We start from the raw sequence: 15,145 nt of genomic DNA, 5'->3' as shown, positions 1-15,145 counted from the left end.
GTGGCCTAAACAGGTCCTTGCTAGCACTTCCTTGTAGAACTCTTGACCCAGCCAGTGCTTCCTGGCCATGGGCAAAGCCCAGGATAGCCCAGCCACCTGAAGCGCCTGCCTCACCTCTGCCCAGAGGGCCAGTGGTGTCACCACACATATCTCACAGGCATCCACCCCTCACTCTTCTGACTGGCCTGAGGGAATCAACCTCCCCGGGAAGGGGGCTGGTCCAGGTATGAGTCATAAAGAAAGGTCTCTTGAGGGGCTTCTAGAAGTTTCCTTGAACTACAAAAAGGTTTTCCTTCCTCTGGAATGTTCCAAGATATTGATATGCTGCCTGAAATTGCTCCTGCCAGGCTTCTACCAGCCTGATGAAACCAAAACTGAAGATGATAGAGCAGAGAGGAAAAGACGGCTTCCCTGGAGAGCTGCTCAATCAACCCCCTACACATCAGGACTTCCTGCCACGTGACACCGCGTATCCCGGCTGTTCAGGCCTGACTCAGCTGGGATGGCTGTAGCCGGCTTTCAGGCCATGAGATGGGAAAATGTCCCAATTAGAACCTGTATTCTAGGATGCAAAAAGCAAGGTGAATGCCAAGAAGGTGGTCAAGTGTGACTCTGGCCATTGCACCTGGAGCTCTGTGAGGCCTGCTGCAGAGTCCAGGCTTGGGAACACCGACCCCACAGCTGATGAGGCAACTTCCTGCACTAAACCCATGGGCCTATGCTGCCTTGCACTTGACCTCCACCACAGAGGTCACCTGGGATTCTCCTCCTTGTGATCAGAGAACCTAATAAAACACATCCCTGGGAATTTGCTACTGGTTCATTTACAGAACTAACCACTTTCTAAAATGCCTTGTTCAAAATCCATTTACGGCACAAAAAGATCAAATTCAAGCTTAGCACTTAGGATCAATGGGAGACAGCTGTAAAAGGCAAGACTGGTTTAGAGGCACATTTTCCAGCAGCAGAGGAAGCTCAGCCACATCCGCTTGGTGACAACTCGGACACCTCTTTGCCTGCAGCTCCTCCGAGACAAGGGAAAGGAAAATGAGCTTGCTAGTCCCCCTATGTCGTTAATTCCACTTCCTGTAGGAGATTTAGACATGTCAACAAACTTGTTTCCTCAATCCAAAAACATTTTAATCCCCAACAAGGGCTGGGCGTAGTGGCTCACGTTTATAATCCCGGCACTTTGGGAGGATGAGACAGGAGGATCCCTTGAGGCCAGGAGTTTGAGACCAGCCTGGGAAACACAGTGAGACCCTATCTCTAAAAAAAATAATAATAATTATAATGATAATAAATTATTTTTTAATTAGCCAGGCATGGTAGCACACACTTGTAGTCCCAGCTACTTAGGAGGCCAAGGTAGGAGAATCAATCACTCGAGCCCAGGAGCTCAAGGTTGCAGTGAGCTATGATCATGCCACTGCACTCTTGCCTGGGCAATAGATCCAGGAGCTTGTCTCAAAGAAAAAAAAAAGAAAAAAGAAAAGAAAATCCCTAACTAAAATTCTGGATGAAACGAAATTCCGTAGAAGGTGCATTCACAGTAATGAATAATTGACTTAGGGTTTGGGGCACAGAAGTACACTTTGTACTTCCTGACTGGGCGACCCTGGGCAATTTTATTACTTTATCCCTGAACCTCAGTTGCCTCATCTATAAGATGGGATAATAGCACCCATTTCATCATTATGAAGATTAAATACATTAATGCAAGGAAAACACTTTAGTATGTGCCTGGCACATGCTGAACACTCAACAAATGTTAGCTATTCTTTACACACACTGATATCTCAAAGAGGATGGAATGTTTAACACAGAAAGTGATAAGTTTCAGCCACTCACAGGTTCTCCTGGCTCCTGCAACACGGGCGCCCCCACCCAGTTCATCCAAGCCCACCAAGACAGTCATCCTTAATCTTCACAGGCGTCCAGTTCGAGACAACTATCAGATGGCTTTCATCGGCGTAACTGAAGAATAAAAGCCATTTTGGCTGTTTTGGGGGACAAAACACTAGAGTTTAATCTTCCAACTTGATAGACTTGGAAGCGTTTCTGTCGATATAAAAGATTTTGTTCGGGGCGGTGGAGAAGCCAAGGCCGGCTCCTCGGTTGTACTTCCAGCTCATGGCCCGGTCGTAGTCCCGCTGCAGGTTCTGCTGCAGGGTGTCGGCTGCCTTCCTGTTGAGGGCCATGTTGGGCCTTCCGGCCATGCTAGGGGGGCGGCTGAACGAAGGGGACAGATTTTTAAAGCCACCCATAAGTTTGAGAAATTTCAGTTTCTGTTCCTCATTTTCAAAACCAGCCGTATCCCACTGGCCAAACTGGGTTCCCTGTGGTGAGAGAAGAAAGGTGGTTATTTTCTTCAATTCCAGTGCCCCTTCCTTGTCCCCCCAACCCCAGCCTCACCAGGGAGGACCCAGCTGGGTAAACACTTGCTATGTCCCAGGCACAGTGCTGATAAGCTCAACAGTGGATAATTTTATTAACCCTAGCATGAGCCCGACGAGGAATACTGTTGTTATTCCCATTTTACAGATGAGGAAATAGAGGTTTGCAGCTTAATTAGAGACACAAGCCTAACAAGTAATCCTAGTGGAATTCCAACTCAGGTCTAGCTAACACCAGAGGCCACCTGTGCATGCAGAGCCGTCTTTCTCCCCGATTCCTTCTCCCCTAACTCACAGCAAAGGCACAGGGCACCTCACTCACCTCACCCACCACACAACACACTTGGCCTCAGCACGCCTCACCCACCACAGCAGCTGGCTGTTCGCCCATCAGCCTAACATTTCAGTCAGCTGGAGGGAGGAAGAGGGCAGCTGGGAACCTAAAGTGCCTTTCTCTTCTCAGAAGCACTTGCATTTTACGGCAGGAAGGGGTGAAAGCCCAGAGAGGTGAAAGGTCACACAGCCAAGTCAGAGGCTAAGCCAGGCCCAGGAACTGGGGGGCCCAATGCCACCCAGAGCCCTCCAACACCCACCCATTGCAAGAGAGCCCCTCGAGCCCCTTCCTTCCCACATCTGTGGAAAGGGAAGAAACTCCAGCTCCCCAAGACATGACTTTGAAGGTATACAGACCCAGGGGGAAACCCCACCTGGGTGACCCTGGTCAAGTCATCTCGCTGCCCTCTCTGAGCCTTAATGTCATCTCTAAGACTGGGGTGTGACATCCCCCTCACAGGGCTTCAGTGAGGCTGAAGTCAGATTTTATACCAAAACCCTAGAGCACAACGCTCGGCACATTTTAAGTCTTCAATAACTGGTCATTCTTCTCACCTAACGCCAATCAGACTGCTGCCCTGCACGCTGCCTGGCAACTCTCCACTTGCAAGCCACACGCCAGCCTAGCACTTATTTCTACGTCGGCTTTGGAAGAACAGTAAGAGCCAGCTGTTGCTACAGCTGCCCTCAGTGAGCTGGTGACACATTCTCCCGGCTTCATGGTGGCCCAGATGCAAGAATAATTACAGCTTCCCCGACCCGACCTGCAATTTCCAGAGCAAGAGGCCACCTGTGACAGCCTCACTCTGGGTCTGAGGAGGGCTGCTGCCCCCCAGAGGGGCCCACGCTGGTCTGGAGTCCTCACCACATGCCCCAGTGGTCAAGTGGCTCCAGGCCCTGCAGATCTCAGCCCTTGTGCCCCAGGATCACTCTCCTGCCACCAGGTCCTTTCAGGGAGAATCCTGGGGCCACCGGCTCCCAATCACACCGCCCTGCTTCTTGCCTTCCTTGCTCATCAGGGTGGCCATTGGCTCTGCTCTGCTCAACAGGATGGCGTGGAAGGAGACTCTCGTTAGAGGCATTTTACAGGCGTGGAAACAAGTTCTACCAGCTGTGCCTCTGAAGTAATTACGAAGCCGTTTCCTCTCTATGCTCTCTGCCACCATCCTAAGGCTGCAGCTGCAGGCTGGGCTCCCCACTTGCCCCGTGTAAATGTGCTCTAGCAGTGCCCGCTGCTTCGGGACCCAGGGCACACTCCCTGCCACGGCTGCTGAGGCTGGGCCGGTGCCGCCTGGTCGGCCTTCGCTGTAGACCACTCCAAGCCCCCTCCTACCTGGGGGCTCCACTGCCCTGATTGGAAGGCTCTTTCCCCATCTTCCCAGGGCTGGTGCCTCTGCATCCTTAAGGTCTCTGGACAAACGTCACCTTCTCTGAGCCTCCTCACTGCCCTCAGCCCAGCTTGTGTGGCGTCCCACCCAGAGCTCTCTGCAGCTCACTGTTTTCTTTCTGCCGAGCACTATCGAGTCTGAAACGATCTTCCGTTACACCTTCATTATTCATTTCCCCACCGTGCCCACTCCGGCAGCCAGGCCAGGGGGCAGGATACCTAGCACCCCCCTCACAGGGCCCTGGCATCCGACTCACCGTCCACTTCCTGGTTTCAGAAGCTTCCGTTTTGCCCGACTCACGATCAATCTCTTCCTGCAAGGCCTTTCGCCGCACCTGAGCAAGCACGAAAGAACAGGGGAGTGAGACAGAAAAAACTCTTTTGAGCTTCAAACCTTGTACAGAGATGGGGCTGGGGGAATGGACGGGGGCCGGGGGTCACCCAGCTTCACTCTGCTACAGTGACAGAGGCAGCTTACGTCCAAAGTGTCTTCTGAGCATCCCAGGGGCTACAGTCCCTTGGCCTACACTGGGCACGCTCGTTTCTCCTCTTTGGCCAGGGTTTCTGGAGAATGAATTTTCCTAGAAACTGAAGCTTATCTACCTTCACCATTAGAAAACTTTTTGTTTGTATTAGCCACTTAGGGTACAAACTTTCCCAAAATACAATGCCGAAGCCCTGCCTTCTTGTGCAGAGGATACCGTAGTTAACTTTTGTGATAAGAACATTGCTTTCTAGAAAGAAGACAAGCTGTGGAGTCAGGCAGAGGCTAGTTTGAATCCTAGCAGTGCCTATTAAGTAGCTGTGTGGCCACGGGTAAGTCACTTAACCTTTCTGAACATTGGTCTATGTATGCACAACAGATGGAAACACCAGCTATTTTGGAGAGTAAATGAGAAAAACAGAAATATCTACATAAAGAACCTCATAGAGCACCAGGCACACAGTAGGTCCATCTTATACACAGTTGCTGGTGCGGCTCAAGGCCACCACTGGAGCACCAAGGAGCCTGAAGTTCAATATAGAAACTTCCAAGGCATTATCTTCCCTCCCAAGAACGGGTTCAAGTATAACTTTGGTTCCCCCAATTTGTGGCCCTTCCACCTTCTAATATGCCCCAGGCCACAAAATGAGGTGACCAACTGCATAAAACAAGAGTCAAAGGAAGAGCTGTAGGCATGGAGAGAGGAAAGGAAGGTGCACGCCCAGTGCAATCACGCTGTGGATGGGAATGTTAGTAACAGGTGCGCATTTGCCGAAATGGAGAGCAGGTTGCAAACGAAATGATGAAAGTTAAAGGAACAGTGAAACAGCATGATTCAATGTTGTTTTAAAATTACACAACTGTAGTTCCAATGGGAAAAATCTGGAAGGATATAAAAAAGGGTTAACAGAGATTATCACTATGCAGTAGGATTTCAAGTATTTTTTCCCCAAAAGCATGTTACTTTTCCCATTTTTTTAACGTAACGAATTTTTACTGTTTACAAGAAAAATGGAGGGAGAGGTTCACTTACATTTTGCGTCATCTCTGCCACACCAAATGGTTAGAAATTTTCTTAGACATTATATTCGGTAAGCACAAATACATACAAAGCAAAGGGGCTCCTGGAAGGCCTGGCCCACATGAAGCACACGAGTGTTACTCACTCAGGGGTCCATCTCTGCCCTCCCGAGTGGCCGCCCGGCTCCATTACAGCAGCTCCAGCAGCGCTGGCCCCGGCCTTGGCCCCGGCGAGCCGAGCATGACGACGACCTGCTGGGAGGCTGGGGAGCTCCCGTCTCTTGGGGACCAGGACCGGAGATCTGTCGGCATCATCCCATTGATCCTCTAGGCTTCACCAAGGTCCCCTCCAGGTCTGGGCTTGGGGAGAGCTCCCCAACCCCCCACATCAGGTCTGGTACTTCCACATCTCTGGTGGGTTTCCCTCCTCCTGCTCAGCCCACTTCTAAGTACGCCTTCCATTTCCCCTCCTCTCCTGGAGCAGCAGGGCCACGAGACGGGACCGTGTCCGTCTTCCACCCTCACCCTGTGGCGTCTCTCCAGCACTGACCCGGCACTCGGCCTGTTAGATGCTGAGGCAGCACGAGGCGGCAGGCGGGGACTCAGCTGCCAGTTATCAAACACAGGTGAGGCCTGCTAACTGCCTCACAAACACGCCCTCATCTGGTCTTCAAGACAACCTGTGAGGGCCCGCGCTGTCATGACCCCCCTTCACAGAGGAGGAAACTGAGGATCAACGAGGTCAGTGCCTGCCCAGGTCCCTTGGTCATTAATGGTCCAAGGCCAGGCCTGTGCAGCTACCCTTGTCCTGACAGGCCATGGGGTCAGGATCATAAAAATACCCCAATTCCAGAAAGCCCAGTTCCCACCAGGCATGACAGAAGCAGAAGCTGATTCACGGTAAAACAACTTCTCCTCTAAATGCTCCTGAATTAGCCCAGGGGGTGGCAGGCTGTGGGCCTGGCTAAGCGCATGTCACCTGCCCCAGCCGCAGGGCCTCAGGGACATGCCCCCCACTCTGCGGCAGGTTACATACAGGGAATGACCAGTCAGGCCCCTTAGCCACGGCCGAGGCAGCCAGAAAGTGCCGGGCACAAGGTGGGAGAGGACGTGAGTTCCCTGTCCTGGTCAGAATCAGCCTGTCCCTGAGCTCTGGGACCTTCACCATTAGAACATTTTCTGTTTGTAACAGCCATTTGGGGAAGAAACTTCCACCGTGCCAGAGGTGTGGAGCAGAAGCTGGCCAAGTAGCCTTTGGAGTCCCTGGCACCTCCGAGCCCAGGATCACGTGGCCTGGCAGGTGGGGGAGTGTGCCTCTGGGGGCGGCAAGAGGTAGTGAAGGGTGGGAGGATCCGGGCCGTACCTGGTCAATGTGCGCCTCATCCATGTTGCCTTTCTTCTCCAGCACCACCTCCAGGTCTTCGTCCTGCTCCTGCGGGAAAGGCAGAGGTAAGGCTCAAGCTCGCAATGAATGGCCTCTGCCCCAGCAGCCCTGCCAGGATGAGATCACAAACCCAGAAAAGACCCCAGACCACAGTAGCAGTCACCCTAACCCCTGCCACCCGGGCCATAGCTCAGTCAACAAAGCCCTTCCCATCCTCTCTCTTCCATGATCCTCCCCCCAAAACAGTGGCACTGACCTATTTCACAGATGAAGAAACTGAAGCTCAGAGAGGTAAAGTGACTACAACAAGGTCACCCCACAGCTCAGAGACAGGCTGATTCTAACCAGGTCCCCTGACTGAGGGCTTGGTGTACGTTTCCTCCTATACGTGTCACCTAACCTTCTATGGTGACACCAAACCAGACTAAGGACAGAGGCCAAGGGCCCACTGACAGCCCTTTCCTCCACACCGCCACCCCCAAGTCCTGGTCACCACCTTCTCTCCTGCCTGGACAACCATGACAGTCTCTAACTCTGCTTTCCCACCCCCACCGCCGGTCCATTCCACACTGCAGCTCGGGTGACTTTAAAACCTCAATTGGGTCATGTCACCGCCCCACCCCCCATCCCCAAACCCGCCAAGAGCTCCCATCTTGTTCCCATGAAAATCCAGACTCCTGCAGCTTCTGCAGCTCCCTACTCCCTCAGCTCCCCTCCCCTCCCTCCACCGGGGCCCCAGCGCCTGCTGCCCCCTCCGCAGGGATGGCCAGGGCCCACGTCTCAGCTCCTGTGTCATGTCCTCACTGGGCCTGCCCTGACCGTGCTGACACAGGCCATGCTCTCTCACTGGCCTTAGCACCCGAGACACCCTAACAGTGAGAGCTCAGGCCACTTTCCCCTGGTCCTTCAGTAAGCACAACTGATGACATTTCATGTGCCCTCACTTTAAGTGAGCTCTGCCTGGCACCCAGTGTCCCGTGTGATAATCCCTGGGTGGCTCTCGTCACTCACATCACCTGGCCAGACCTGGAGCATGTGTGCATCCGCCTGACTCAGCAGCTGCTCTGGGGAGTAGAGTCCCCATCACAGGAGACGGGAAGCAGAGGGAACCACCTTTCACGGGGCTCCTGGCAGAAGGATGCTAGATTCTTACGGGGGCTGGGGCCGGCCTCCCAAGCACAAGTTTCTGAATAGAGGAAGATACCGGTGAAACCAAGTACTAGGGCAAAGCTGGAGAAATCCAGCACCAGAACGAACTCCCATAGGCCCCCGATACGGAGGCCACCCTTGCCTTCCCCAACCCTGTCAGCTGGGCTGAGTGCAGGCCACGCACACCCTTCCGATGGCCCAGCTCCAGCGGGCTCACCCCTCAGGAAGTGCTCAAGACACATAAGCCATCATTATTGCTTCAGGAACGCAGGGCAGAGGCTGGTCCGCAGTCACCCAGGAGGTTGGTGTGGAGCTGGGAAGAGAATCTGGGGCTTGTTTCAGCAGAACAGTCATCTCTTGGGCTCTATAATACTGGCTTCTAGGAGAGGTTACACCGGTGGTTTCTGAGAAGGGATAGCCCCCAAGTTCAGAAGCCAGACTGTCCAGGTTTGAATCCCAGCTCTACCTTTTAAGAGCTGGGTGGCCTTAGAGAAGGTATTTAACTCTCTGGAGCCTCAGTTTCCTTGTCTGTTAAATGAGGACACCCACAGCAGCCACCTCACCAAACTGGTAGGAGGATGAGACGGGTTAGTACATGGAGAGCACTTAGCACAGTGACAGGCATACAGTAAGTGCTCAAAAATGTCAGCCACCAGCCACTCTGAAGTGTCAGACACCTGCTTAGAGGAGGACACACACCACAAGATAGGATGCACCTCATCTTGTTCCCCCCCCCCAACATCCGCACTCACGTGAGGACAGGAACAGCAGCCTGGCCATGGCGGCGGTGGCACAGCTGGGAAAGGCTGCAGGTGCTGGAGCCCCCAGCCCGCCAGCTCACCTCCAGCCTCCCCTCCTACACTACACGATGGCGACAGCAGGTCTCTGGGTGTCCCCAGGCCACCTCCCACTCCTCTTGTTAACTGGACCCAGGTCTCCCTCTCAGAAACTGCCTCCCCCCATCGTAGACAGCGTGGTTTAGGTGGGACCGACACCCTCAGCCCCTCACCCCTGATTTCAGACGAGGGCTTCTGGCCAGGGTGTCCCAGCTGAACCTGTATGAAGAGTGAGTGGCCCTGGAACTTTTCCCATTATCACTTTAGAGGGGACACTTTTCTTCCTTTGGGAGTGGCTGAACTACTAGGATGAAAGCCTGGAGCTGCTGGGACCATCATGCCATTGGGGGAGAGGGGGGACGGAGAGGAGATGGGGCCTAAAACCAAGATTGAAAAATACAAAACCCAGAGCTGAGGAAATCTCATACAGGCATCTGCTGCTATTCAAATCTACTTAATTCACAAATTGTGCATACAGAGCTCCAACAGTAAACTCAGACAGCTACGGGGACCACGTTCTCTCAAGTTGCAGGCAGTCCCCGGGTTACAGATGACCCAACTAGGGCATTCTGTACTTGCGAACAGGCTCCCAAGCTCCCCATAAGGATAATTTCTAATTAAATAATTCAATTAATAATTTGGGGACCAGTTTCTTCCACGCATGTAGGCAAACCCACACAGCATAAGCAGTTCCTAAGTGCGGCATCTTTGTGCTAGCGGCTAGTCTCACAGATACAGAGAAGCAGCTGGTAGAAACACAGGAACATAAAGAGTCAGATCCAGAGCCAACAAAGTTTATGACAAAAGAATGAGCTGAAGCCTTTTGTCTCACCGAAGCAGGATTTGCTAAGCTTGAGGGGCAAGAACCTAACACTGAGCAGTTTACAAAGGCTTCCAGTGCAGTGAGAGAGAACATCAGCTGCTGCAAGGCCACTGGTGATGAAAAAAAGAAACCGGCTGTGCAAACCACCCTGGACACCTTTCTCAAGACACTGACTTTCAGTGGTGTGCTCCCCGCCCAGCGAGAGAATCCAATCCTGCTTGCCAGCACCCACTCCATGCTCTCCAGCACCATCTCCATCATCTTCCAGTTACTGTCAGCTGCCTTCTTGCCTTAAAAATGCCCCTTCCAGTAATCAAGACATTGATGCAACATTAGGTGAATGTTAACCTTTAATATATTTTTTTAAATTTCTACTATCTCCCGTCTAAACTTTTTGTATGAGTTTTTGTGTTCTGTTTGAATTAAAAGAGCACAATAGTTTCTGTAACTTATTATTATTATAGTACAGGGGTATTACTACAATATTACAGCATATTATTATTATTACCACATTATGAGCCATTGTAGTATTGTTGTTGTTATCATTACCATATATGTGCTGTTCACCAGGGATCTGAGTTACATACAAAACCAACCTAAAGATGTTATCAGGAATGTATCTCATCCATAACCCGGGGACTGCCTGTATTTGGTTCCTGAGTTTTGGACAGCAAGTGGCAAGAGTTCAGAAAAGCAAAAGATTTGAATTTGATCCCAATTGATTCAGATCCTAACTGAAGACAGTGAAAACCTGGATAGAGTTCTGATAGCAAGGGGCACCTGTATTATTGATGATACTGCAAGAGCCCCTGGATCCAGCCATACCTGAAGATAACTACCCATAACCTTTCTAATTACATGTGTCGACAAACCACCTTTTCTGGCCGAAGTCAATTTAATCAGAGTTCTGGCAGCTAAAAGCACAAGGGCACATGTATGTGCACACACATACCTTCCCAACTCCCACCCTCATTCTCCCAAGGCAGAGTCTGTTTCAGAAGAAAAACCTACCTCCTTCCAAGGGTCTCCTGCTAACCCACTGTCTTTCTTCTTCTTCTTCTTCTTCCTTTTCAGAGCCAGCTCCTCAACAACTGGTTGCTCTACCTTCTTCTTAGACTTCATTTTCTTCTTTGCTGGGGCCTTGGGGCCATCTCCTATGGGGATGTTTTCTGGAGCCTCAACTTTGACTGGCTTCTTTTTACTTCCTTTCCTAGGGCTGCTCTCCATGGACCTGGAGAGCTTGGAGTGACCTAGGAGGGTGTCTCCCTCCTGGTGGATCTTTTTCTTCTTCTTCCCTTTCCCGTTATGTTCCCTGGGGCCCCCCTGCTTCCGTTTCTGCCCTGAGGCAGCCTGCTCCTCGCTCTCCGGCCTCACTGAGCACATGTACCCAGTATCCCCGTCCTCGCAGAACCAAGGGTCCTGGACTGAAAAGCCTGTGGGATCCTGGGCCTTTTTCTCCTTCTTGTGTTTTTTGAGCTTCTTGCCAGCCCTGGTCACCTCCTCACTCTGTCTGGGGTCTGGGGAGGTCTTCACCCCCGAGCCATGCGACATGGCCATAGGTAACAAGGACTTCCTCTTCTTTTTCTTCTCCCCACTGAGGAACTCCGAGTGGCCAAGGGCCTGCCTCCTAGGGCTGGGTGACTTCTCTGTCCATCTGGAACACAACGTGGTCTCAGGTTGTAGTTGCTCCTCGCAAAGAGTGTGGTGGCCCTTCTTTTTCTTCTTTTTCTTCACTAGAGGCATCTCTAGTGCCTGCCCTTGGACCACATTCTTAGAGAGGGACGTGGCTCTTACAGGAGAAACATCGGCAAAATAATTATCATTGTTTAAAATTGAGTACTGAGTCTCCGGTTCTTTAACCACCTTCTTCTTCTTCTTTTTTTTCTCTGGGAACCCAAGGCCCAGGTCTACTTTTTGGGTCTTGGTGATCATTCCTGAAAAAAGCAAACGGTACGAGTTATCCACACACCAAGCCACCCCGTATCCAAGTCTACTAAGCATTGCCAAGGGCCACGTTTCTTTGAGTGGACGGTCTAAAATGTGAGGGGATAGGGAAAATGAACATGACTCCTTTAGACCAAAAAGAAATGACAGAAGTAGCGCAAAGTTTAAATTCAGACAGCCAAGTTCAAATCCAAATTGCTCTCTCATCTTAAGTCAATCAGCTAACCTGCCTAAGCCTCAATTTCTCTATGTGAAAAACAACATAACACCTCCTTCCTCAAAGGGGTGTTGGAAGAAATAAATGAGATAATCCATGCAAAATGCTTAGTACATTGTTAAGTCCTTTTTCTAATCCCCGTCCTCAAAACTCTAAGCCTAGTGATTCACTCAACAGATAATTTACATTTACCAACTGCCTACCTACTATGAACCAGCCACTGAGGACACAACAGCTAACAAGCCAGACAGACTGGTCACTGCCCTCGGGGCCTTTCCTTTTACTGGATGAAGCAAACAGAAATCCTAAGAAGTCAGCCCTTCTTGCTGGTTCCCACCAGAGGCAAAAACAATGGCACAATTAACCCCTTATCCTGGGTCATCTAAATAGCTCTCCTGCTTCGGGTCTGGAAATGAAATCTCCCCACCCACAGGCTGGGTGACTTCCATTCCTACTTGCCTTCCCATGTGGCTAGTAATAAGAGCAGCAGTAAGGTACAGTGACAGGAGGAGCCCTGCTAGGTCTCAAAAGACCTGGGTTCAAATGGTGACTCTGACACACTCTTGCCACATAGCCTTGGCTTCTGTACACCTGTTTCCCCATTCATAAGAGAGAGAGCCTGAACCATAAGCTGCTGGGCTGGGGACCACATCCAGCCTCCAAGCCTATTTCACTGTCTTTAAAATTTCAAACTGACTGCCAACATTTATGATTGGTGATGACATACAGCAGCCGAAGATACCCAGCTTTCTTGGACAAATGTTACAGAGGCACCTGTGAGAAGGGGCTGGGGTCCTCCATATACTTCAGCTTCCAGCTGGGCCACTTCTACTCCAGTCACAGCACAGTTCCTACTGCTCCCTGGGCTAGATGATATGAAAACATTCAGGGAACCTAGAAACAAAATATCTCCACGCAGGAGGTTAGAGTTATGGGAGCGAAAGGTCAGGAGCTTCTCCCCCCTACAGTCCTCCTCATCCTCAGAGCCCAGTGGGTTCACATCGGACCTGGCTCTCTCTCAGCAGCTTCAAAGAGCCAGAACACCTAGAGAGTCAAGGGAATAACTATACTCACTTATTCATTCCTGTCTGTCTTGCTTCCTGGTGTATTCCCAGAGTCTAGCTCAGTGCCTGGCACACAGCAGGTGCTCAATAAAAACTCACCAATGACCGAATGAATGCTAGAGATACAGAGACAAGATAAGCCCATCAAGAAGCAGGTAGGCCAGGCATGGTGGCTCACACCTGTAATCACAGCTACTCAGGAGGCTGAGGCGGGAGCATCACTTGAGCCCAGGAGTTCAAGATCAGCCTGGGCAACATGGCAAGACCTTCGTTTCTAAGAAAATGAAAAAATCAGCAGAGCTGTTGGGTCAGAACCTTAAGGTAGGCAGCCCAGACTGGCCAAGTGGTGGCACTCACCTGGAGTCCCAACAATTCAGGAGGCCGAGGCAGGAGGATTGCCTGAGCCCAGGAGTTCGAGGCTGCATTGAGATATGATCATGCCACTGCACTCCTGTCTGGGTGACAGAGCAAGACCCCCGTCTCTTAAAAAGGATTAAAAAAAAAAAAAAAGCAGGTAGGTGTAGGAAGGAACGAGGTATAACAGTGATGATACAGGCAATAAAAGCAAGGAGAGCGGTAAGGTCAGGGTGATGGAGCGCATGTAACCAGCCCTAGCCATTGTCAGGCAAGTTTCTAAAGAACAGAGGTTTCCAGCTTGGGCAACTGCAGGGTGGTGGTGTTAATCCCTGAGACAAAAGTACTGATGGTGGGTGGCCAAAGGGCAGGAGGAGACAGGCTGGTTTGGACAGATGCCTTGGGATATCCGGGTGGAGATGTTCACTGCACAGGTGGATATACAGGTCTGAGTCTCAAGGGTGACTGCTGACATCAGCGACACAAAGTTAGGAATATATGGGTGGTAATGAAGCCCTAAAGAGAACGAGCCTGAGACAAGACCTCAAGAAACACAGTCGTGCCCCTGGTTTTACCATTCTGAGGTTTTAGTTACCCATGGGCAACTGCCATCCAAAAATAGCTGAGTACTACACTGTAAGATATTTTGAGAAAGAGGGAAAGAGAGAGCACAAGCACGTTCACATAACTTTTATTACAGTGTGTTATAAATGTTTTTTGTTAGTTATTGTTAATTCCTGCATCCAATTTATAAATTAAACTTTACCATAGACAATATACATAGGAAAAAACATAGTATATACAGGGTCCGGTACTATCCATGGTTGCAGGCATCCACTGGTTGTCTAGGAACTTAGCCCTCACGGATAAGGGGTGACTACTGTACTGACATTTAAATAAGTGGGCAGAGGAAAAAGGGCTTGCAAAGGAGGGAGAAGGTGCAAACCTGGAAAGGGCAGCGGAGTCAAGAAGGCCAAGAGGGCTTCACAACAGGGGAGCGGCCACGAGATTCAGATAAGAACAAAGAAGCCACAAAGGGGAGGCGGTAGGTCAATTCAGATTAATCCCCTCTCCCCGTATCTCTGCCACTCAGAACCCTGTATCATCCTCCTCTTCAGCCCTGCGACACCAAATGTATTCACTCCTTCAAGGAGAAGGAAAGAGGAACCCCACGGTGCATCTCCTGCAAACGCCTTATTCAAACGATCCCTTAAATAACCTCAGGGGCCTCGTGAGGGTCGGCGTGAATATCCCACCTCACAGGCTTCGGAGACTTTAATTCACTTGCCCCAAGTACTAAAGTCAGTAACAAAGCAGGGATTCGAACCAAAGCCTATGTAGCAACACCCCCGCAGAATACACTAGCAGGATGCAAAGGAGCCAGGAAGAGAGATCGCTCAGTCTGGCGCTCTGCCGCGCCAAAGCTTCCTCATAAACACACACGGAGGGATTACGTGAGGTCCCGGGCCCGCTCCAACGCGGGAGAACTTCCTGGAGGAGGCGGTCTCAGGCCAGGGCGGTTGAAAACCGACGATTCGGGGGGACGGGTTTGGGGATGCAAGTGGCCGCTTTCCCCCTCTTCGCCGCCGCGCAAATCCCCAGGCCCAATCTCCAGACCCGGAGCCGCGCCGCCCCGCGTGCCTCGCGCCCCTAGAACTCACCGGCAGGCCAAACCTCCCCGCCTCCACGTGAGATCCCGCTCCGCCGTGACCCGGAAGTCAACTTCCAGTCGTTGGCCCACCCCCTGGGGATAC

The 15,145-nt window shown here is 51.3% G+C and overlaps 1 protein-coding gene across 2 annotated transcripts; it reads right to left on the bottom strand.

Moving 5' to 3' along the window:
- Positions 1-1,711: 1,711 nt before the first annotated feature.
- Positions 1,712-15,085, bottom strand: KNOP1 (lysine rich nucleolar protein 1). Of its 2 annotated transcripts, none has more exons than XM_069486011.1 (5): positions 15,053-15,085; positions 10,824-11,746; positions 6,984-7,052; positions 4,374-4,451; positions 1,712-2,339 (listed from the first exon to the last, which is right to left on the bottom strand). In XM_069486011.1, exons 2-5 carry the CDS (start codon positions 11,742-11,744, stop codon positions 2,028-2,030), a joined length of 1,380 nt encoding a protein of 459 aa, XP_069342112.1. In that variant the 5' UTR covers positions 11,745-11,746; positions 15,053-15,085; the 3' UTR covers positions 1,712-2,027. The 2 variants fall into 2 exon arrangements, with proteins under 2 accessions (XP_069342112.1, XP_069342113.1); XM_069486012.1 differs by lacking the exon at positions 15,053-15,085 and adding an exon at positions 14,835-14,870.
- Positions 15,086-15,145: the final 60 nt, after the last annotated feature.

Source organism: Eulemur rufifrons, chromosome 14 (genome assembly GCF_041146395.1).
Source record: "Eulemur rufifrons isolate Redbay chromosome 14, OSU_ERuf_1, whole genome shotgun sequence".
Lineage (NCBI taxonomy): Eukaryota > Metazoa > Chordata > Mammalia > Primates > Lemuridae > Eulemur > Eulemur rufifrons.
The sequence above is the reverse complement of the archived record's forward strand: the minus strand, read 5'-3'. Positions and strand labels throughout refer to the sequence as shown.